Below are 24406 nucleotides of genomic sequence, written 5' to 3' on the forward strand. Positions count from 1 at the left end.
GCCCAAAGTAGAATTTTCTTCGTGATCCAAATAGCAGCCATAGGTGGCAGAAGTGGGGGCAGTACTAATAGAGACGCAAATGAATAATTTCGCCCTCCCACTTCCACTAAAAGTAGGGAAATGACAATTATGTAACTAACATCGCATCAAAGAGCTGGCATTTTGCCTCTTGCAGGACTTTTTTTGGTACTGTTTCCAAACATGTTCAGATACCAAGTTTTGTTTAAGGAACCTAGCAATCCAAATAACTGCAAAAACTAGAAATAGTGTCAACATTTTTCATTCATCCAATAATTCTTGAAATTTTCATGGTGGCAAGAAAACAGTTTTACTGAACAGTGGTTACACAGAAAGGAGACAAACAAAGGATTTACAACAGTTTAAGGATGAAAAAGTTAATATACTACAAAGCAGTCAATTCTGGACATTTATAGAGAAGCAGGCATAGAACATTGCCAATGGATAGCAACTGTATAGATTCTTAAGGCATCAGCTAAGCTTCATTTGACAACCTATGAGTAAATAATTGTGAAAAATGTTCCTATTGTTTACACATCTAGCAGGACCAAGATCAAGCATCAGCTTTCATTTGCCTTAGGTGATACAGAGGGAAGTAGAAAAGTAGGGAAATATTAAGAGAGGCATTTTCTCTATGTCAGAATCAGGTCTCCAATATGAGGAAAGGCTTCCAGCTTTGTATGAAATCACAAAGGTGTTTGGGGAAAGAACTATCAAAGGATAGTTCAAAGCTCAGTTCCTCTCTGAGATCATGCAGAAGCAGCACAGTTGATTTCCCATTTGCATTCAGAATTTTGTCAAAGAATGTATTCCACAAATCACCATCGGTGGACCTAAACAAGAAGAAAAGAGCACTTTTATGAGAATATTCTGCATACTGCCACTTTCAGATTCTTGTATAAATTTGTACTTTCTCAGTTATCCTCGAATGCAGCCCTAAAGTTCCCACCTAGATGTAAATGCTTTATTAATTTCATAAACCACATTATGAGACCTATCTGGTTGCTAAATAAGATGAAATATAAAGGATCTCCGAAAGCACTAACCATTATATTTATGGATGTTATGCCTTCTACTCATTAAGAAAAATTAAAAGCTGGCACAAGAAGTAATTTATTTCTAAACATGGATTGGATCCAGAGCATAAAATTAAGAGTTATATTATATTTATACCTACAGGTGCATAACAATTATATTAATTGTTATGCACCTGTAGGATTTCATGAGTTCCAAAACGTTTGTTCATTTCAAAGAGAAATACAAAATTTCAAATATTACGCAAACATATCTCAATTCAGAAACACAGTAAAAGCTCTGTAGATATTTCATAACAAATGGTCTAATTATCTAAAACTAGACTTTTAAAAAATCTACTTTTGCCGTTTATTTCAGTTTTATAGTATTTCACTGCATGTGTTTATTCAAAGGGCAGGTTTTGATGCAGATAAACAGCTTCAAGAATGAACACTGATAAGTGCACCTTCCTAAAATAAACCATTCCCCCGTATGTAAAATGAAGATTGTAAATATGCTATATTTTGTTTCTACTGACTAGCTTTGGAAAGGGTGTGTGTGAGTAATAATACAATATCACAATTGTACACACATTAAACATTGCCACAAAAATGCCATGTTGCATTTCTGTGCCTGCTGAAAGAAAGAGCAGGTCTCTTCTATTTGGTTAGCATGGAAATACAAGTCAGATTTTTTATTAGTTTTTGAAGTTATATTCTGCAAACAGGGTCCTAATAAGGAATTGAATTCCTTTACTCTAGGGCTGTCAAACCCGCAGCCCGGATGCGCCACATCCACGCCCAGTTTAGTGAAAGGGGGAAAAGTTGTGATACATCATGTGACACCACAAGTTTGACACCCCTGCCTTACTCCATAATAATATACAGAATATAGAAATCAAGTGGATTAGAGGAAGGATAGAAAAATCTATTTCTTTCTCACCAAGCTGTCCTTTGCTTCCCAAAATTCTTGATTTAAACTATCAAATAGACTGCTGACCTCAAGAGGCTATGTGACATTCAGAAGGACAAACTATAAAACAGCAAAACTATTTCTCAATTTATTAAATAGAGTTGGGATTTGAATTTTTCTCCCATCAGGTCAAAAAACCATCTTCATCTGAAGGACTGGAATAATTCATGTTGAAACAAAAAGCATGATAATTCAAATTGTAAACCCACATGCAATGTAACGTAATGCAAATAAATTTATTATTTGAATTTTAGTGAATTAATGCGCCTAGACAGAAAAGAGAGCATCACTGGAAACACTTTAGTTAAATTTATCTAGCTGAAACTATTCCATCTGTGCAATATAAGTAACAATTTAAGGACTGGAATAAGGTGTTCCTGCACACATGCAAATATTTCAATTGAGATTCTGAACAGTCTGATCACCAGAAATATTCTGCTTATATCTGCTTGAAAACTCATCATATGCGTTTCATTAGCCAGTTCAATGAAGCTGTTGATGCACATTCATCTATTTAAAGCTCACTCATAAAAAGAAATGCTATAAAAAGGCAACCTTTTTTTTTAGAATGCAACAGATAAATCTATCTACAAAACTGGGTAATTTAATTTTTCAAACATGAGTTATGATGACTTATAGCTCTAAGAAAGAAACCTATAGGAAATAATTTATACACTCCCTTAATTGCATAGTTGATAAAAATAAGTACTCTAAAATAAAGTTAAAGGCAAATAAGTATATAAACGGACAATTTAATACATTGTAGATCAGAAAGGGATAGCTCTTGGTAAATCTCACAGTGGCTTAAATCAATCAAGAAAGGGCTATATAATACAGATACTCCAGATTTCATGAGACTATTCTGAATCCCAACATGTGATAAAAAGAAAAGTAGAATCCAGACCAAATGTAATGATTAAATTAAACAATCAGTCAAATCAATCAATCAATATCTTTTCTAACCTCTGGAGAACTGATGTTAATATACTTATATTATTCCATGAAATGTGTTAGATCAGAATTCCCCAACCTCTCCAGCTTCGCAGACAAGTGGGAGGGGGGTGGGTAGAAAGAGGATAGTTCCATGTGAGCAAGTATGCACACATGCAGCTCCATTTGCACGAGCGGAGGCATGCATGCCTGCTGCTTGCACAAATGGAGCATGTGAGCATGCGCTTGCCTGCTGCACATGCCAGTCGAGATACACCCACATACTCACCCACCACTTCCATGACCCAGTTCCAAACGGCTCAAAGCCTGGTAGAGGGCCCCAGCTCGGGGGTTGGGGACCCCTGTGTTAGATAACAGTAAATCCCTCAAAAACAGTCTGGCCAGCTTTACAATTAAATTGTAATTAATTGTATTACATGATTTCCATTACCATCAGCTCTCCTATTTGTCCACCATAAACCACAAAACCAAATCTGTAATTCACTTTTCTAAACCATCTACACTGTTTTTCTTGCACTCCATCCTCATCCAATTATTATGTTGTTTTCTCTCCAGAGATCAAGTCTCCTGGAAAGATACATATTCACACTCATCGTCCTCAAGGTTAAGAGCCTCACCAGGACATTTGTAAATGGGAAAAGCAGCTGCTTCAAATTACAGTTCTCACAGATATCATTTACAAAACAGCCCATACATTACTGGTCATTCTGTGAACATTTTTCAAAAGTTTTTTTTTTTTAAAGTATTTTCTCTCAATTATAAATAAAATTATTATATATTATATAGCTTGCAGAAAAGAAGGATTAATATTGCAGTCATAATGATCAGCTGTCTGCAAGAAATATAAATCCTTCCATTCCTGACCATCCAGTCAGAACTGAAGAACCTTCTTGGATGAGAAGTGAAACATCTTCAAAAGAAAAAACGAAGTCCGGATGCCTCCTGTAAAAACACCTTTGGGTCACATATACTTAAGTCCCAGGACCACATGTGGTTGTCACAATTACTTAACTAATTAACATGTTATTCTGATTTAAATATGTCATTCCTCTCAATTAATGGTATCATTTCTGTCATGGTGAATCTAGAATGGAAACAAAAGGCACAGTCTTTGAAATGCTAAAAACTTACTGAGATAGATCTCTATTAGTTTTCCATCTGTCTTCTTCCCAATGAACTTGCAGGTATTCGCCAAACAAAATCAAATGGGCAATGTTTCCAATGCCAAGCATGTCCACCTGGAATGATTGAAGGATTTCTGTGTTAATAATAATGACTTGTAATTTCATAATCTTTAATCGATCGAGTCATATAATGAAAAAAATAATCTCTTTGGAAGCAGCTTACTCCAGAAACATTACATCAACTTCAAATGTATTTTTTCAGGGGTTTTCTAGTAAATTATCCCCCCCAAATTAAATATTTTTTAAAATAAGAGTTACCAAGAAAAATGTTTTTTTTACCTGATGTACTAAGGTGTTTTCATTAAAGATTTGCTGTCCAATCTGGGTCTGAGTTATTGGGAAGCTTTTTAGTGAATTCTCAGTTGGCTGTCGTTGTAAATCTAGGCTGTGAGAGAAATCTACTATCTTCAGAATTTTGTTAGTGTTCTCCATGGCAAATGAATTGTACATACTGAAAGAGAGCACATTTGCAGTTTAATTGAATGGTTACAGTATTTGCACATCCCATCTTATTGCTTCCCTCTAGTGTTTGCACTAAGAAGTTGCCTCATTCTTAACAGTGTACTTGATGTGAGGATAATAAAAGCAAGTGGTTGGAAGGATGGGTGTACATGCATGCATGTGAAACCATACTGACTGTTTTGAGTAAAAAAAGAGCCATCACATGAGTTTTGTCTCTCTTCTTGTTGCTTCTAAAAGATGAAGGATGAGTGTCTGAAATGGAGACCCTCTCTATTCATGAAAGCCAGCTATGTGATCAAAGTCATGAAAACCAGATCTTTAGTTTGCAAAGAATATTTATAGGTTAAACATTTTTTTTCAACTGAAGATTTAATCTTCTACAAATGAAAGGCAAAGAAGAATCTAAGGCTACCATACTGGCCTGGAATAATTCCATAGGTCATTGCAGAATAATTTATCTTTACCACCCTTAGATGTCCACCACGTTTATGTAGGTGCACGAAAGAGTAGTTTAAATAGAAAATGTTTTGTATGTGCATATATACATATAAGAAATAAAATTTTCACCCCGATGCTTTATTTTACAACAGGCAGTTAACTGTACTCAGTCAATACTGATTTTTTGCCCCGAACTTCCTTTTTCTGGAATGAGATCTCTGGGCAATGAAACTCATTTATACATTTGTTGTGGTCTTCGGGATTAATTGTTATAGGAGTTAGAACAATACTTGACACAACAGTACTTATAACTTATTCCATGTAATCTTTGTGTAGGATTATGTTAGTTAGGGAAGAGGGGAAGTATCTTAAATTCAGGATCTTTCTTTCCAGTAAATATAGTTCTGCTAGTTCTTCACTCAGCCCTAAGTTTTCATACTGCTTGTTCTATTACCAGAAACAGATAATATATAGAACAGATGGCAGTTCCTTTAAAATGGTCATAGGATCACTATATTTGTAGCATAAAAATATAAAGGCAACATGCATGTGACTGACCACCTTTGGAATGCTATTAATTATATTTATTTTTAATATTTAAAATAAAATTGCAAATAGATCCTTTTGTAGCAAGCTATAATACAGTATATAAGCACCAAAGTTAATATGATACGTTTGAAAGTAATTATTCATTATAGTGCATCTCCACAGTTTATTGTTTCATTTTAATATCTTAAACTACAGAGGCCCGCAAATTATGTTTGAAGGCTTTAGCACAAATTGGGATCATTATCAGAAAAAAAGTTGAATACATATGAAGAAGTCTAGAAAGGAGGCTATGGGAGGATATCTGTTACAGGACACGCTGGACCAGATACTTCCCAGCTATATATATATATATTCTCACCCTTAAAAACAGAACTCCATTGCCAAATTTAAATGGAGAAATCATATATGTAAACAATGGCCTGAAAACTGAATAGCATATAATATATATTTCTACAATGGCAGACTTCCTTTTAGTTACATTAATCCAGTTCTCAATATGCATTACCTCTTTTGGTGTAACAATGCAACCCATAAGAACAGCATTACAAAATCACAAAGCGGCTGGATTCATATTGTACTAATCATGGAATAAACTATAATATATTAAACAAAATCACATTATGATTTATTCCTGTTTATTGTATTGTGATTTATAAATCATAGCTTATGACTTAGCAATTTATGAAAACTTTTCAATTGTGTTTTTTCCGTAAACAATAATCAAGCAAATCATGGTTTACCACAATGTATAAAAGTTCTTTTCCTAATACAAGTTTTTCCCCTCTTTACAATTGTTACATGACACTCAGTTCTCAATAAGCTAGAATATTAATGATTACGCCTATATGTTTGTGATCGCTCCAAATGGATTGGTAACCTTACAAATCCTAGGTACAAGTTAGGACAGAATACAATCAAACTTGAATTTACTGACCCAAGTGTCCATACAGTCTTTATTCCAACACCAATTTAGGATTAATTATTGTAGTGCTCTTATTTTTTTTCCTCAGTGACATATTTTACTCAAAATCAAACTTGCATCTACTTGGAATATTATTTTGAATAATGCCAGTCCAGAAGCACAATGTTTGAGGTCAATAAACAAAGGTAGCCAACCTGTCTCCCAAGAACAATGTTTCCGGATTCAGATTCCCGTGGATTATTTCTGCTTTATGCAATTTTTCCACCACTTCTAAGAGGTTGTAAACTATCAGCAGTATCACTTCCCGAGGGATAACTTTATCATGCTGGATCATATCCTGTGAGATGGGAGAATAAAAACCAGGCATAAGCAAATTTTCTATCATTCTGATCCCAACTCAGGTAATTAAATCTTGATATCATGCCTACTTTTCAAGCTTCTTTTCTTAGTCATATACCTTCTTTTTATTTTGCATCATCTACTTCAGTTCCAATTCTTTATATAGCTATTTTACTTACATATGAAGATAAGTGTGCATAATTTATTCAACTCCTACTCATTCAACAATGCACATACTGACCTGAACAGTGAGAGAGCGTACTATCTCATGGAGAGTCACACAGCCATTGTGGTATAAGAAACAAGTGCAGAGACTAAAATTCTGGTCAAATTCAGCACCTAAGCGCTCTTGAAGTACCAATAATATGTAGAAGTCCCATGGCACAGGCTCAGAATGCACCTGCATAAAGAATATTTACAACTATGACTTCCTAATATTCAAACTTCAGCAGTTATGCTTATCCAAATTTAAGTGATCATTTTGTTATCTGATAATGTACAAATTATAGCCCATGTACACAGCCCAGCTTGTGAGATAGCCGGTTGTATAAATTAGTTAAACAAGTAAATAAATGGCATGCTTATGTAGCAGATAAATCTGAGCCAATATGGCGGATCTCATCACAGCAATCCCATGCATATATTGCAGTTTCACCATGGAAAAGTATTCTATTATGAGCATTGGATTCACTGCTTTTAGAAAATCTGAAAACACTGCCTAATTCCACCCAATAGGGGTGGGATGAGCAGTCAAAATTATATTAGTGGCCCACATAATGCAGGGGGACTACATACAGATTGAATTAAAAAGAATTGGTTATATCTAACAGTATCATTCTGCTAGCAAAACATTCTTTGCAACTATGTCTTTCTGAACAGAGGAAAATGCTCCCTAGATAACATCCGGGATACATTTCAGGCAGATAGAACAAATGGAAGTTTTATTCTGTTTTTCTTATGCTTCAGAATTAAAATACAATTTTATTTCAACTTACTTTTCAATGAATGATTACTTTAAAAAAAATAGCATTACTGTACAGCTTAAGGCAGTTATAAAAAATTGGGTTTTTTTGCTGCCTTTCTACTTTTTTATGGTGACAATCTTTGTATTTTTAACTGTTGTTCAAATAGAGTACATTTTTGTTTTTAATTAGAAAACAATCTTAGGGGTTTGGGTAATTTGTCATTTTAGAACAGAAGCAAAAGAACTGCGTTGCAAATTAAAGCAGTAGGTTGAAGGGCTTCATAAGTGTTAATGAACATATGAGAGTATGAAAGAGTTAAAGGATGATCAAAATAAAATAATTATACCTTTATTAAAAATGCTGAATCCTTATCTGTTACATTAGCTGATACAGCAGAGAATATCTTGTCTTGTTCACTTATCAAATACTCATGAGTAACATGATAAATAGCATTTCCTGTTGAAAAAGAATTGTTTGCAAAAACAAATAATTGCTAGAACATTTCATGTTCTTCCGATCTTTACACATTTAGAAATAATATTTAGGCATATGAACATTTAATTCTAAAAAACCCTACATCACTACACATTTCTAGAGTTGATATGGTAGTTGATTAATCTAGAATTATTGGGAGGATAGTACAATGAATCGCATGTGGAGGATTGCATAATAATCAATAGCACTACTTGCATATTTATTTGTACTGTGCAATGTTTCAGAAATGCTTTGAAAGAAGTACTTCAAACCTCACAAGCCTGCTATTAATTAAAGCAACAGACTTTTTTCAGACATCTGCATGAGCACAAAGTTGTCCCTGCTTTGAAAGCTGCATTAAAGAAGCAGCTTCTTACAGTAGCATTTTTTTCTTCAGGCTTACGAGACAATTTGAAAAAAGCTAGAATCCTTTAAATCAGTGGTTCTCAACCTGTGAGTCGGGACCCTTTTGGGGGTCGAACGACCCTTTCACAGGGGTCGCCTAAGACCATCGGAAAACACATATTTTTGAAAAAATATGGAAAACATAAAATAATTTTATGGTTGGGGCTCACAACCTGAGGAACTGTATTAAAGGGTCACAGCATTAGGAAGGTTGAGACGCACTGCTTTAAATAATAGTAGGAAAGCACTCTGTTTTCCCAAGATTAGAAGCACATCTCCTAAATGATTTTCAATCACACACGACCCTTATTTGTACAGTTGCCAGCTGTAAATGTAACCTTTTGATGGCACTGATATTTTCTACAGTAGTTTAATAGGATAAATGTTTTAAATGTGACAAGACAAACAGCTGAATTCCTTGGCCAACTTTTGTGATTCCCTGTATCACTCTAAAGCAGAGGTCTTCAAACTTGGCAACGTTAAGACTTGTGGACTTCAGTCTACAAGTCTTAAAGTTGTCAAATTTGGGGTACCCCTCCTCTAAGGATTAACTCAAGAGAAAAAAAGAAGCAACTGAAATGTAAGGCATCATCAATTAGATTCAAATAAACCATTCAGGGTTCACAAAATACACTTCATCAGGTTTGTTAAAGATCAGCATCTGCATGGTAACGTGATAAGTTAAAACTGAGATAAAGTACAAAAAACCTAATACAATTTTATCCTTAAGTAGCAGACTAGACCTGGGTTGTACACTTTAATCCAAGGTCCAACTACTTATCTGAAATTGAAAAGAATAAGAACTTTTCAAGTTCTTGAATCTTGCCTGAAATCCTAATCAAACCTTCTTTTTTCTATTGGTTCTCTAGGCATATAAAGCTAATCTGTTATTTAAAGGGCTAGATACTCTCCACCTAGGGTAAATTTAGTAACCTAGTTAAGCATCACAATAATATTGAATGCTTACAATATTTTTTTCAATTCACATAGAATTCATAATGAATTCAAACAAAGTGAAGTAGAAGAAAAAATATATATGCTGGCTTAATGAAGTTTCCAACATTTTATATATCACAATGCAGGAATGATATATTTTGTATCTTGGAAGCAGTCTTTTGCCTTTATGTACTGTTTATGACATCACTAGAGCAGAAAAGCCTTTTTTTTTTTTTTTGAAACCCAGCATGAAAAAATAAAATTGACCTAGTGGAACCAGACTTAAGCAGAGAGCATCTTAGCAAGGTTCAAGCCACCCTTTCTGACCTTTAATTCCCCCAAATTAACAAAAGATTAAACAATTCCATACATTGTAAGGGGACTGCAAATGTGGGGTTACATGCTGCCCATGGCTTTTCCACTCTCCCTCTAGACTTTCTTATTAAAACAGATTATACCATAAATAGACTATAATAAGTCTCACCTAAATTAACTTCTTTTTCCAATTCTATCCAAGGCATAATTTGATCCTCCTGTTCAAAGCCAAATGCCTCGGTCAAGAAATCTGGAAGAGGTTGCAACAACTGTTTGCGTTGTTCAGCATTCTGCAAACCCTCAGAAGAGTCATCTAAAAAAAACCCAAAACCATAATTTGTCAGATAACAATTCCATACAGCATAGTAATTTTCTTCTATAATAATTACATAAAGGCTGTACCACTTCTTCCAAGGCCAGTATCATAATATCCTCCCTTGAAGAAATGTTAATCAACTATTTTTGCTAAGTAGTTTGTAGAACATAGTTACAAATATATATTTATTAGGCATATGTTTTGAGCCTGGAATAAGAAAGTGAATTGTCAGTTGCAAACTCACCAGAGGCGTTTTCAACATCATTGGTGATTTCATCAGTAGTATCAATCAATTCCAATTTCTCCGGAATTTGTTCCAATTTAACAGTAGAGATTTGTATTGGGGAACTTGATGATGCCGAAGATCTGGTATCTTCCACACTTGCCTCCAAAATTGGACTATGCGTAATTGGAAAACAACTGTATCAAATTTACACTCTGCAAATTTATTCAAACTGCCCAAAGCAGCTTGAATAAAGCTCCACAGAGCACACATTTAATATCATTAATGTACTGAAGCCACTTTACTCCAGAGCTGCATATAACATTTCCCAGCAGTTTCACATATAGATATTAAAAAGCATGGGAGAAGTGTTTAATGCATTATTTTTAACACAATCCATGAATTATTAGTAGCAGCAGAATTCAAATATAATTTTGTCCTGAAATTCTACTTATGAAGGGGGCAAAGTATAGGCCTCAAGTCTACACAGAATTTTATATAACAGAAATTCTTAGATACAGCGATGATATATAATTCTATTGATATTCTCATCAGCAAGTAGAATTTATTTCTAATTTTATAGTAGAACAGGTAAGCAACCTGGAGAATATCGTGAAATTCTGTAAATTATATAACCACAATATATGCAACCAAGACAGCTGTATGCTCAATCCTATATAAACATTCAGAAAGTGTTGACCTCCCAACTGAGTTACCTCAGTTTTTTCACATAGATGGACTCCTCATACTGTCCTTCACAAACAACTGTTTGTTGATTCAGAAGTGTAGTCTTAGACTCCAGACATTCTTGCTCTAGTTTGTCACCCAGATGATTCCTCTGTTCTGTTATTTCATGGAAAGGTGTTGATACTAGATGGGCAGCCCTAACAAAATCACATGTGTCTTCAGGATTAGGGAAAAGAGTTTTGTTCTGATATAAGCCTGTGACAATTGCATCTTCACTCAAGGTTTCAATTCCTTGAAGTTTGTCCTACAGAAAAATGCAGAAGACATCACAGCATGAGTATCTCTGAGAAGTTTGATTTTGTGATTCAGATAGACTTTGCAACACAAAATAATTGGTTTGGAATTCTATTAATATAGATTTATCTCCTAAACCATTTCAACTGCAACTGAAACTTTTACACATAATTTTTCCAAAGCTGAATCTCAAACACATAGAGTAGATTTTGTTAGTTATTTTGAACAATTCTAAATAACCAAAAACAAGTAAGTTGTTAAAGAAAAGTGAGTTTTGGTTCTTTAAAACTATTATGATAGCTGGCAAATATATTTTCCTGCTTATTAGACTATATCTAGAATTATGCTTACCTTTTATTTTGTGCCACACTATTTTCTGAAATATACTGATGCCTAGTGCAAACTGAACAGCTTTCATATTCTATTCATAGACAGACAAATATCAATATATAGACAGGTATTGATATACAGTTTGCTCATTCAGAGTCAATTAAATGAAAATGCTATACATTTGTTAACATCTGCATGTACATATGTGTAGATAGACAAAAGCATCACCTACTAATAAAGAACTTTATCTTGGGATTGTGCAGAAAACATATAAAAATGATTTGCACTTGGCTTAATCTCAAGCAGCCTTTAGAGTGAAACCTGAACTAATGAATCATATTTCTTGTAAAAGTGATTTATCCCTGAAAGATGCAAAATAGTAGGGGTGGGTGGGGGAAAGGTCCTAGTAAGTCTCCTATCATGCACTACATTTGACAAGTTGCCAGTATATAATTTCTGGTAAATTACCTTAAGTGGAGTGCAGCCTTAATCAAAAACATCTATTTTTCAGGCTTGAAACGAAGCTTTTATATGTAGATGAAACTTAAACTGAAAATCATCAGTTGTTAAGAAACAGGTTTACAGATCCAGCTCAGACACCTGACCCTAGACCAGAGGTGGTATTCAGCAGGTTTTAACCAGTTCTGGAGAACCGGTAGTGGAAATTTTGAGTAGTTTGGAGAACTGGTAAATATCACCTCTGACTGTCCCCACCCCCTCTGCCCCCCGAGTCCCAGCTGATCGGGAGGAAATGGGGATTTTACAGTAACTTTTCCCTGGAGTGGGGTGGGAATGGAGATTTTACAGTATCCTTCCCCTGCCACGCCCACAGAACTGGTAGTAAAACAATTTGAATCCCACAACTGCCCTAGACCTATCTATGTATTTTTAAATATGTACATTCACAGATGCAAGGTGATAGAACCCTAAATTTGTTGGCTTGCAGTCTGCTAATACATGCAAGCATATTTTTTATGAAAGTAGTATTTTAGAGGCAGGAAGATATAATGATTTTTTAGAGCAAAATATATTCATAATATGCATCATACAAACTATGAACACTTACCAAATTTGCAGGAGGTACGTTTTCCTTAGCAGTGACACTTTCTGAAAGTTTGCGGGCTGCGAGGGGATGACTACCATTTGCCAGTGAAAGGCCAAGTGAAAAACTAAAAGATAAAACAAATGCCTATTTTGATGACACTGAGCATTCACTGAATTCTAGAATGTTATTTAAAATACCAGACTTGCAACGTGCTGAAATATACCATTTATTAATATTTTAAAATTTTAGATTTACCTGGGAGTCTTATTTTCTATAGCAGATGACTCATCAAAAATAGAGAAAGGCATAGAAGTCGCAACCGGACAAATCTCAGCTTCTGAAGGATAAATTGTTGAGTTTTATGGTGGACAGCTTAATATTTTCCAGAGGCTGAGTACATTAATATAATTATCAAGAGCACTTTAATATCCTATCTCTAAATTCACTGACGTTATAATTTTTTTCTGAAACTGGTATCGGCTCACAAGCAGATTGCATTATTATAGTAAAGAGAATTACATCTCACTTTAAAAAAATTCTATACAACTTTTGTCAATTATAAGTTAGCAATTGTCAGTCTTCCAGCAGAAAAATTAATACAGGGATCCAGAAGTTTATATCTGAACTGGCTCAAATCCCCACTCATATTCAGGTTTATAGGCCTAAACACCATAACAGTCTCAGTCTAATCCTGACTGAGTCTAACAGGTGGCACACGGAGTCATATCTGCCGGCATGTGAGCGGTCAGCTCCAGCACGCATGTGCACACTGGCCAGCTGATTTTCAGCCTTCCGGAGGGTATGGGGAGGCTGTTTTCACCCTCCCCAGGCTTTAGCCTTTGGAGCCTAGGGAAGGTGAAAAACGGGACCAAGGGGACAACCAGAAATTCAGAAAGGATCTATTTCTGGCTTCTGGAGGGCGGTTTTCGCCCTCCCCAGGCTCCAGAGGCTTTCCTGGAGCCTGGGGAGGGTGAAAACCGCCTCCCCTGGAGGAAATAACCAAGCTCAGCTTGGAGGCGAGTAATGCAGCGCACGTGATAGTGGTTGTGCACATGTGCGGGTGTGTTTTGCATTATGTGTGCTGGCCCTCACATGCACACCCTGGCATTTTTGGCACCTAACAACAAAATGGTTAGCCATCACTGGTCTAACCTATTTAATTGCTATGAAGAAACCATATCGGAAATAAGGCACTGTAGGTAATCCTCACTTAGCAATAATAATTGTGACTGGAAATTTGATTACTAAAGAGAAAATCACACAATTACAACAGACTACAACCTTACTTCCCCTTCAATTGTTAAATGAAGCAATGCAGTTGCAATGCATGCAATCACGTGATTCCAACATATTTTATGTTCATTTGTCCACATTCTCCAATGACATTGCTTGCCACAAGTGATCACAAAACACACAAATGGTGATCATATGACCAGGAGCATTGCAATAGGCATAAATTCACGCAGGTCACAAAGCATGCAAATCAGTTATGAAATCATAGGATGCTGTGATGGCTATAAATGCAATAATTGGTTATAAACTTTTCACTGTTTTAATTTCAAATGGTTGCTGCATGAGAATTGTATGTAAATCTCTCTCCTAGACAGTGTGAGATATAATTACAATAGTCATTCCTAGTCTCAGAATTCTTTCTCTTATTAGAAAATAAAAAAGTATCATGCCAAAAACTGTTACCTGGCTTTTCCACTAAAAGTCCTTAACAATATCGTTACGTGATAGGTGAGTTTTTCTGCCATTTTCTCAATGCCCATAGGCTTTAAAGAAACCTTTCCGCAGCTGCCAACTGCCGCTGTTTGTACTTTGTTCTAGTCTTTTGTATCTATTTTCCTCAAAGATACACTCAGATAAATATTTCAAGCAGATTAGAGACACACAAATGGCCAAATCCCTTTTCAGACAGTCAAAGCATCCACCCAAGTTTTCCAGATTCAGCCTCTTTATAAAGGAACATAGGAAGAGGGGGAAAAGGTCCATAAAATGGTTACATGCTTTCCCATCAACGCCATGACATTATATATTTGTATAAACTTACAAATATAATTTGAGATGCTGCATGATTAAATTTGGTAAACTAGGCGAGTGCCTGTTTAATGGCTGGGAATGGAAGCAGTATGTCCCTCACTAGAACTGAAGAATTTATTTCCCTGCAAAGCAAGCTAATGAAGGAAGTTTAAATTGCAATTTGATTATTTTCATGCTCTCAAAAAAACAAAACAAAAAACCCTAACTCACTTTACCAGTAGGTAGGCGATTCATATAAAAATACTTCCCATCTTCCCTTTGGTTGGACTCATGATTGTATTTTTTAAAAAATCTATAAACATAACTTACCATTTGAGTTTGAATTCTTGCACTGATTACTTTCAGCCAAGTCAAAATTGCTTTAAGATGACAGGATGTAAAACAGAAAACGAGGTTAATAAATAGATCTACTAATACTTATTTAAATGTATGTGTGCAAGTAATCACTTGTTTCAGCATAGAATTTTGAATTATTGGCTTTAAAAAAAAAGATCTCTCTTTCTTTCTCCCTCCCTCCAGCAAAGCAATTTTCCTATTACCTTTTTATAGAAAAACACTCTGGAAGAAATCCTTCAACTGCTTCAGTATCTAAAACATGTTGCTGTTCAGTTGGGGAAAATTTCAAATCCTTTGATGCGGCAGAAAATACGGCTGCAGCCTCTTGTTCTACTTGTTGCTGTGATTGTTAAATAAATAAAAAATGACAACATGCATTAAGAATAATGCAAGTGCACAGAAGTTAAATAATAAGCAGATGGTAAAGCCAAACTAGAATATTACCTGAGTGCCTGATTTCTGCTTATTTTCTTGCTGCTCTCTCACTACTTTTTCCATTTCTTCAATCTTTCTCTGCAACTCAGCTTTTTTTTGCGCTAAAGCCTCCAGTTCTTTATATGAAAGAAAATCAAGATATAATCTTCATAGCAAAAAGCTGTGTAGCAAAATGCTAGAGATTGCATTAAAAAATGCTTAAACTGCTATGTAATATATAATTCCAGCTACTCAGCATCGTAACACCAACACCATTCTCTAGATCTTTAAAAGAGAAACTTAGAAACAGGCTGCCATTTATAATGGCTGCACTGTATGTAACCCCATTCTAAAGCATAATTAAAATAAACATATGACTCCTATGCCACAAAATTGTTGTGTAAAATCAATACAAAAAAGGATTTGCAAACTATCACAAATATTCTGGAATAAAACAAAAGAAAATGGTTTTTGTATAATTTTAAAATCTTCCATTATTTTTGTTTAGAAAAAAATGACCTGGGCACATAAAGGCATGTCTTGCCACTTACATTTAAGGGCACATTAGAAAATAAAAATTGCAGCATTCTTATTCCAGCTTAAGGAAAACCTCTACCGTGGGATGGGGGAAAGAGTACCTTTTTAATAAATACGTGCCATATTTCAGTGGCAGGACAGGAATGGTTTCAACTGTAGAATAACCCAAAGGTGCTTTCCAAATCTCTTTCAATCATATGATGCTAAATATAGCAACCTTTGGAAATTATCAGTGCATTCCACTCATAACTCTTAAAATACAGACATTTAGCAATTCTGGAAGTTTCTTTGTAATTTTTGGATCTAATACCTTCCCTTCTCTTTTTTCTGTAGATTTCAACTCTAATCTCTTCGAAGGAGAACTCCTCTACTCCAGCATAGACTCTCTCTTTACAATACATGGGCTGTTCTTTCTTTTCCTGACCATCTTGATGATGGCTTTGCACACGATGTAGTGGATCCTCCTCTTTTCCAGGTTTTCGGGCACTTAATACAGAGTTAATGCTGGACTCTATTTTGTGAGGAGTCCTGAAAGAAACATGGAACAAAGAGAGGATGGACCAAGTATAAATAATCAAGGAATTAGGGTCATTTCCTAATTTCTTTTTGTCATAAAAGAAAGGTACATAAAAAAACCCAGTCTCTAATGAAAAACAATTGTTACAAAAATTTATAAGAGAAATTACATATTTTTTCCCAGAAAAATAAAAGTAACCGCAAGCACCTTTGGAAGAGATGGTGGAGGGAACATAGGTGTAATTTCCAAACTGGCTTCCACTTTGAAAACCTATGCTCCAAATCTGAGCAAACTTAAGTTCATCATAATCCCAGTTATCATTAAGTTTGGAGTTAAAAAAAAATCTCTCCAATTTATTCCAAAGGTAAAGAAAACACATGTGAAAAAAAAAGTGGAGTTCACATAAGCTGATCCTTCATAAGAGAACAGGGAAAGCCTTGGTTTTAGAAAGGCCTGTTTTTGCATTTCCTTTGAAAGGATGTTTTTTGTCCCCATAAAGTTGCCAGTAATTGTAGTTTGTATGGAGGGAACTTTCTGCAACTATACCAATGTCTTCTACAGAAGAGGTGTTCAAACTTTTTAGGGCTGCATTTCCCCCACACCTATTCCTCAGCTTGTAACGAGGCAGTTATTGATTTCTATATTATTGCCCATATTTGCCAATAAAAATATTCAGAGCACCCAACTGACTTTATATTATGGGTACAACGGCAGGCCAAATTTTCAAATAGGAAATTTGTTTTGCTATTTACAACTACTGATTTGGCAAGCAATTAACACTTCAAACAATATTATTCACATAGCATCCTAACACAATCACACTCATCCTTTCCCACATGAGGACTACTTTATTTAGCAAATAATATATCCAGATAAATATACAACAGCAATTCTGAACAGTACAAATAATCAGAAAGGAATACAGTAGAATACTGGGAACAAAACTAACCTTCCAAAATGTTTAAATTGTCCCTCATTATTCCTTATAAGCAGTTCCATCAAAAAGACACATACAAATGGTAACACTCACTACTGAAGGAGTCAGTTACATCTCATAAAGTAAGTAAGGGTAAGTAAATATTTACTGCAAATTGCTCTATTCCTGTTTCAGGGCAAAATTACATTCACTGGGGGTTTTTTAGTTTCATTTTTGGAGGCTGGAAGAAAAAGTATTAACATATCTAAACAATTTATCCTTTGACCTAGAAATGAGAAGACGATTTTTGTTCTTTGGGATTACACAAAATAAAATAATCTCTTAAAGAAAGACAGTTCCCATATGGATTACTTTATTCTCAGATTTCTTGAGTAAGATGACAGAATAGCAGAACCCACTAGAGAAGATTTATAAGAGTACTTTCTCCCCTTACTCAGTTATTTAATAGTCTAAGGCTGAAATCTTACATGGCCTGCTGCTGTGCAGTCTCTTCAACATATGGAGTAAAGCTGGGGGTTGCAGCAGAAGCCACAACACTGGAATCTGTATTGGATCGAGGACGCTGAAACAAAAGAAAACCATTTTTATGTTAATACATCAACTGATGGACCATGTTTGATTTGTAGATATTTTATCTATAGTCTGATTAATAGACAGTTGATGTAAGCAAAGCAAAAAATGTACTTATGTCACATTTATAAAGTAATGCAAATAAGCAGAAAACATTCATAATACCTTGAAAATTTGTGGAGCCTAAATAGTTGGGGGGGGAAGGTTTAGAAGAAACCTATCCAAAGACAGTGCTAAGATAACAATGAATCCTTAATAATAGGTTGTTTCCCCCCCTGAAGAATACATTGTTGTTTTACATTGACACACTATATATATTTCAATAGCATTAAGTAGATTTCCTATTTCTTACCCTGCCTGTGGTCCAAGGACCTGCTTTCAATTCATTCTCCTTTGATTTTGTGGGTGGAGGAGCAACCCAAGGCTGTGGTGTAAGTACTGGAAAATCAGGTGTAGAATCTGCAACTTTGTTTTCATCAAACACAGAAAAGGTGGGACGAACTGATGCTTGCTGAGATGGTGGGTATTGGAAACTCTGTCCTTGGCTTGGGACTACAACACATCATTGCATAATGAAGTTATCAATGTTTCATAAATAATTGGCAAATTCTAATAGCATAACAACAACTTACCTCTTACAGCATTTCCTACACGGCTAATTGGGGCTTTTATGATTCTCTTTCCTCTCCCCTTCAGTTCTGCCAGTGTGGTTCTCTGTGGTTCAGAAACAGTACTGTCCAACTGCTCCTCTACATCACAATCATTTCCTAGCTCTTCCAAAACCTGTCGAGACACACGGGCTTGGAATTCCCTACAAACAGAAACAGCAAGATTTCAGCTATCATTCCTGCCTTTTTGCTTCCTAATGAAGCAGTGTCTGAATCCAAAATAATCTATGCAAGGAGATTTCTTGCAGCAAAGTACCTCTGCTAAAACCGGTCAGTCCTAGAGATCAAACCTGGCTGCTTTTTAGAAGGCCAGATCCTGAAGATGAAACTCAAATACTTTGGCCATCTATCGTATTTTTTGGAGTATAAGACGCACAAGGGTTTTGAAGAGGCTTTAAAAAAAAAAGTAAGTAGGTAGATAGAGGGATAGAGAAGGAGAGAAAGAGAGAGAAATAAAGTAGGTAGGTAGGGAGAGAGAGTAGTTGGGTAGGTAGGTAGGTAAAAGGATAGAGAGAGAGAAATATAGAGATGGAGAACTACAGTAGGAAGGTAGGGAAAGAGTGTAGGTAGGTAAGTAGGTAGAGGGATAGAGAGAAATAGAGATAGATAGATAGATAGAAATACAGTAGATAGGGGGAGAGAGAGTAGTTAGGTAGGTAGATAAAGGGATAGAGAGAAATAGATGATAAATACAGTAGATAGGTAGGGAGAAAGAGAGTGTGTAGGTAGGTGGGTAGGTAGGCAGAGGGATAGAGAGAAAGAAATAGAGGGAGAGAGAAATTCAGTAGATAGGTAGGTGTTTCTGCTGGCACAGCACTTGATCACTTGATCTCATCAATTAGTAAAAGAGGTTTCAAAAAAGGGGGGAGTTTTTGCACTCTGCAAACCTCCCCAAAACAGCCCGTTTTTTGCTCATTTCTGCCCTCCCCAGACCCCAGGAGCTCTCTGAAAGCCTCCATAAGGGTAAGCATGGCTATTTTGGTGAAGGGGCAGGGCTTCAGGAGGCAAAAAATGCTGTATTCAGTGTGTAAGATGCACCCAGATTTTCAGCTTCTTTTTTGAGGAAAAAGGTGAGTCTTATACTCCAAAAATATGGTAATGAGAAGGAAGGACTCACTGGAGAAGAGCCTAATGCTGGGAAAGATTGAGGACAAAAGGGGATGACAGAGAATGAGGTGGCTGGATGGAGTCACCGAAGCAGTAGGCCTGAGTTTAAATGGACTCTGGAGAATGGTAGAGGACAGGAAGGCCTGGAGGAAGGTTGTCCATGGGGTCACAATGGGTCGGACACGACTTCGCAACTAATAACAAGAAATTCTGCTAAATTCTTCCAGTGCAGCCATGCAATTATCATTCCTATTCAAAGTCCGGTAGCATTTTGGTTAACTAAATTATTAAAATGCAAAAAACTTTGTAAGCTGAAACTCACTGCATGGGGCATACAATGGCTAATGTGTGATTAAATTGGGCCAAAGTTTTGGGGGGAGGAAGAGAGGTTGATTATGCAGTTGCAGGTTACATGCAAGGCAGATTACAAATACTTTACCAATTAACTATTACAATGGGCTAAGAAAAACTGTGTTCAATTAATTTTCTATAGTCAAGCAAGCACCTCTCAATTTTCATCAATTACCTATGGTGGGACAATAATTTATCCAAAGGCTCTGCTTTATGAAGGATCCCTTCCTGGAATATCACATCAGCTTTCTTGTAATTCTCTCTTGCCTCCAGTTCTTCCGCCCAAGTAATGTAAAGTTGTGCTAGTGAAGTGCCTATCGCCTGGCTATGCAGGTAGCTATAAAGATCCAAAGGTTCACTGCAACAGTTCCCCTAAAAAACACAATGAAGGGAAAAAATGCTCATTTATAAACTATTTTTCAAAGAGGAACTCAGAATTCAGTAAGTTTCAAGTTCAAGCTCTATGTCTAGTCTTTATATCCACAGATAAAACAGACATTACAATAATTCAGAAACTATTCAGAAAGGTGTTTTGTGATAGATGCAGACCTAAACATTTTTACTCTGAGAAGTGGTTTCAGGTGATAATGGGCAGGAGCATGAAACAAAGCTAAGAGATTTATTTGGCTATGGAACATGCAAAAAGAAAAAAAGGACTTGGAAAATCAGAGATCAGTGAGTTGATCCTTGCTGGGATATTGATGGCTGAGGTAAAGAACAGTGGAGGGCACATAAGACACACAGAGGATGGAATTGGAGTACAGAGGAGTGACATTTCACCACTTTGCTCTACTCAGGCCGCACATACCCTCCAATTTTGTTTTGGCTGAAACCCAGTATACCAAAATTCTGAGTTTTGATTCTGCTGACATGCCTGATCTGAAATGGTTTGGCACAATTTTTTGAACATAAAGGTTTCATACTTAAAACACGTTTCTCTTTTGCACATATTCTTACTGAAGTGAAACAGAAGCATGTCTTAATTAGTAGCCAAAAATTAAGTTTTTTCTTCTCTAAAATCTCTAAATTTGAGTTTTGTGGGCTCTAGATTTGTCTTTATTTTGGGGCTTGGATTTCATGGTAATAGATGCATTACCATGCATTACTGCATCCCGCTTGTGTTCTTTCAATTTACAAGGATTGAAACAGATGAACAAATGAATTATTAAGTCGTAGATACAGCCATGGGGTCCATTTTAGTTGCCTTGAAATATTATCTAGCAAAGGTATTTCTGTTCTTTAGAAATGCTCCTTACTATTGAGGCCAAGTAATCTTTTTTTTCTTATTTCATTCTAATTACTTGTCTAACCATGTTATCTATTTTATGCAGTTCTAAACTAATACGATGACACTGAGAATCAAGTATGTGATCATGTTACTTAGGGAATGCGATTACCTTTCCTTTTGTGCTTATTACATCTAATAGGGATGGAATTTTTGATTACACCCAGGACTTATAAATTTGTCTATTTTATTCTTAAAAGTTTAACATTGTAATCCACTTCAATACATCTCTCTGGCTAAACCCTTTCAGCAGATTGTTAACCAATTTCAGACACGTTTGAATAAAACTCATATAGCTAAATCAATTCTAGTCAGGCTTCAGGCTTACTTTGGGAAAAAGCAATATTGCGTTGGTGATCTACTGAGAAATGGTCAAGGAAAGCACTGATCCAGTGATCTGTGGTCTTTTGATTAAAAGGAAAACTTGTAAGGTATGTATACATATGCTCAGTTTAGATTTAGCCTGGTCTTGTTGTAATGCTGTGATTTTGTTAAGGGGAGAAGATTAAGCATGATTTGATGAACTATTCAGATACTCCCAACACATTACAAATTAGTGTAGTATTGCTGCTCTATGAACAAATAAATGGGGACAATTCCCATAAAGAATGTTTTGTGTGAAAATATTGCTGTTCACAGCACGATAAGGTATCATATCTAAATAAAGTTTGCCAATGAACTGGATACAAAATAATATAGAATTACTCACAAATTTAAGCCAGAGACTAAGATAACGGGGATCTTGGTAGTATCTCTGCTGTTCATTCAAAGCTTGAATAGCTCTCTCCAAAACAGCAGAAAGATTGCCCTCTTTACCTCCTTGAGGAAAGGTCTGTTCTGTCCATTTGATGTACCTAGTGATATTAAAAATAAATATAAACACAAGGGGAAAAAATAACTAGATTTGAAAATTATGGGTTTTTTCATATTTCACTTACAAAGTTAAGCATACCTGTCCCAGATGTCCAATGGATCATCTCCACAGTAAAAGCGAATTTCAGATTCAAATGCCCTGAAATAATAATCAAATGTATGACTTTTACATTATAGATTGTTTTAGTTGTTGATTTTTCTAATATTGCTGAGTTAGTTTATGGTAAGCTGCTGTCTAGATACAGTAAATAAATGTCTAAAGAACTAGAAAAAATATTTTCAAATTAAAATAGCATACATATAATTCAGATTTTTAGGGAACAGAGTGTATATTTGATATGCAATAAACTGGAAAAATCCTACCAAGAATACAGCAATGGTAAATGAAAAGTGTAGTTGTACATGCTTAAAAATTATTTTGAAATTACACCCAATTTAAACTTTCAACACAGAGAAAAACCTACTAGGCATATATATGTATATATGTCCAGAATTGTTTAATCGTGAAATACATATTCACAGCAGCAGTCATATTAAACACCCAGCTATTCTATTTGTATGTAAAATAAAACCATGTCTTATTTTAAAGAAAGAATTGTAAATGGCATGCATATAGTAATGAGATAAATGACTGTCACATTCACCTCTTTTGCTGCTGAATAACTGTGTGAGTAGAAACATCTTGCTGAGCCAAAACTCCTTGCAAAGTAGTCATTATTCGTCCCTGCCTCAGAGGCTGCACATTTTCTTTGCTCAATTCCCATTCATTCCCATCCGAAGCCATGGTAATTTGTGTTGGCCTATTATTCAATAATATAGACAGATCCAAAGGTAAGTACCAAAAGAGGACAATCATAACATGTGTAAAAACAAACGGGGAAAGTGTAAGATAGCCTGTTAAGGGCTTTATAACTATAATTACACCAGAAATCCTGATATCGCTTTTACAAACGACTCCTCTTTGGGAGAAAACTCCATATTTTAAAAAAATAAAACAATTTTACGTAAGTTGTATGTATGTATGCATGTTGTAACTTTACTCAAAGGATTAGAAGAGCGCTGGTATAATAGTCTAAATGGTTTTCGCTTCTCCGGCTTCACGTGTTCCTGTGAACTATTGCTGCAATTAATTTAATATTTTCCCCCAAGAAACTAACTTAGTAATTAAAACAGCGCAAATGCTGCACGGAGCGGCGAGACATCATTTTAATTTTACTTCCCCCCACCCCACCCCGCGGAAATCCCACCATTATAACACACAGGCAAACACGCGCATCTCTCCTTCACCTGTTTTGGCCCAACACAACCCAGGACAGAGCCTCCAAACGTTCATTCGCCACAGCCGGAACGTATTCACCAGACTCTCCAAGCCGCTTCCTCCACCGTCTGCGTTCAAATATTAACCGCCACCAACCGCAGCAACTCGTTCGGTCTGATTGGCTCTTGCCTTAATATTTATCGTCTCTGATTGGACAGAACATGAAAATAGACAGGCTTCCGCCGGCTGACGTGGGAGACTTAACTCTTCGTGGGCGGGGCGGCGCTTTTCTAAGGCTGGAACCGCTGTAATTAATTCATGTCCAGCTAGAGGGCGATAAGACTATGATTTTATTTAAGAGATTTTATTTGTAGACTCACTTTGTCCCAGGTGGCCAAGGAATCGCAGATTTCGGCCATACCAGTAAACCACCTTTCCAATATTTATTCTCCCTTGTCTAAATTGTGGGGCTCTGTCAGTTTGCTAGGAGGAGATAAATTGATAGACGCTGTTATTACTACACTACAGCTCAGTCAGACCCTGCAACACATGATCGCACATTGCTTTAATCAATTAAAAAATATCTTCAAAAATTAAATTCGGACACATGCAGGCCTCCCCTAATCCGTTTGAAAAATTGCAAAAGGACGGTTGATTATTTAAAATGAAAA

At 35.8% G+C, this 24406-nt stretch overlaps 1 protein-coding gene across 1 annotated transcript; it reads right to left on the reverse strand.

Moving 5' to 3' along the window:
* Positions 1 to 276: 276 nt before the first annotated feature.
* On the reverse strand, positions 277 to 23877 carry BUB1B (BUB1 mitotic checkpoint serine/threonine kinase B). Its single transcript, XM_032208963.1, has 23 exons — positions 23765 to 23877; positions 23122 to 23277; positions 22557 to 22616; positions 22314 to 22458; positions 20495 to 20691; positions 18826 to 19004; positions 18546 to 18745; positions 18091 to 18185; positions 16480 to 16697; positions 15663 to 15769; positions 15422 to 15558; positions 15192 to 15241; positions 13095 to 13176; positions 12861 to 12963; positions 11200 to 11474; positions 10505 to 10659; positions 10114 to 10257; positions 8161 to 8270; positions 7091 to 7249; positions 6705 to 6847; positions 4419 to 4590; positions 4087 to 4193; positions 277 to 851 (listed from the first exon to the last, which is right to left on the reverse strand). Exons 2-23 carry the CDS (start codon positions 23259 to 23261, stop codon positions 662 to 664), a joined length of 3168 nt encoding a protein of 1055 aa, XP_032064854.1. The 5' UTR covers positions 23262 to 23277; positions 23765 to 23877; the 3' UTR covers positions 277 to 661.
* Between the last annotated feature and the right edge of the window lie 529 nt (positions 23878 to 24406).

This window comes from Thamnophis elegans, chromosome 1 (assembly GCF_009769535.1).
Source record: "Thamnophis elegans isolate rThaEle1 chromosome 1, rThaEle1.pri, whole genome shotgun sequence".
In the NCBI taxonomy this organism is placed as follows: domain Eukaryota; kingdom Metazoa; phylum Chordata; class Lepidosauria; order Squamata; family Colubridae; genus Thamnophis; species Thamnophis elegans.

What these genes read in the sequence shown, in the direction of transcription:
- BUB1B (XM_032208963.1), bottom strand. Translation starts at nt 23,261, where the DNA reads ATGGCTTCGGATGGGAATGAATGGGAATTGAGCAAAGAAAATGTGCAG. An exon ending in CCATTGGACATCTGGGACAG is followed by an intron (nt 22,459 to 22,556) that starts GTATGCTTAACT and finishes TAATATCACTAG; the next exon opens with GTACATCAAATGGACAGAAC. An exon ending in TGTAGGAAATGCTGTAAGAG is followed by an intron (nt 18,746 to 18,825) that starts GTAAGTTGTTGT and finishes GATGTGTTGTAG; the next exon opens with TCCCAAGCCAAGGACAGAGT.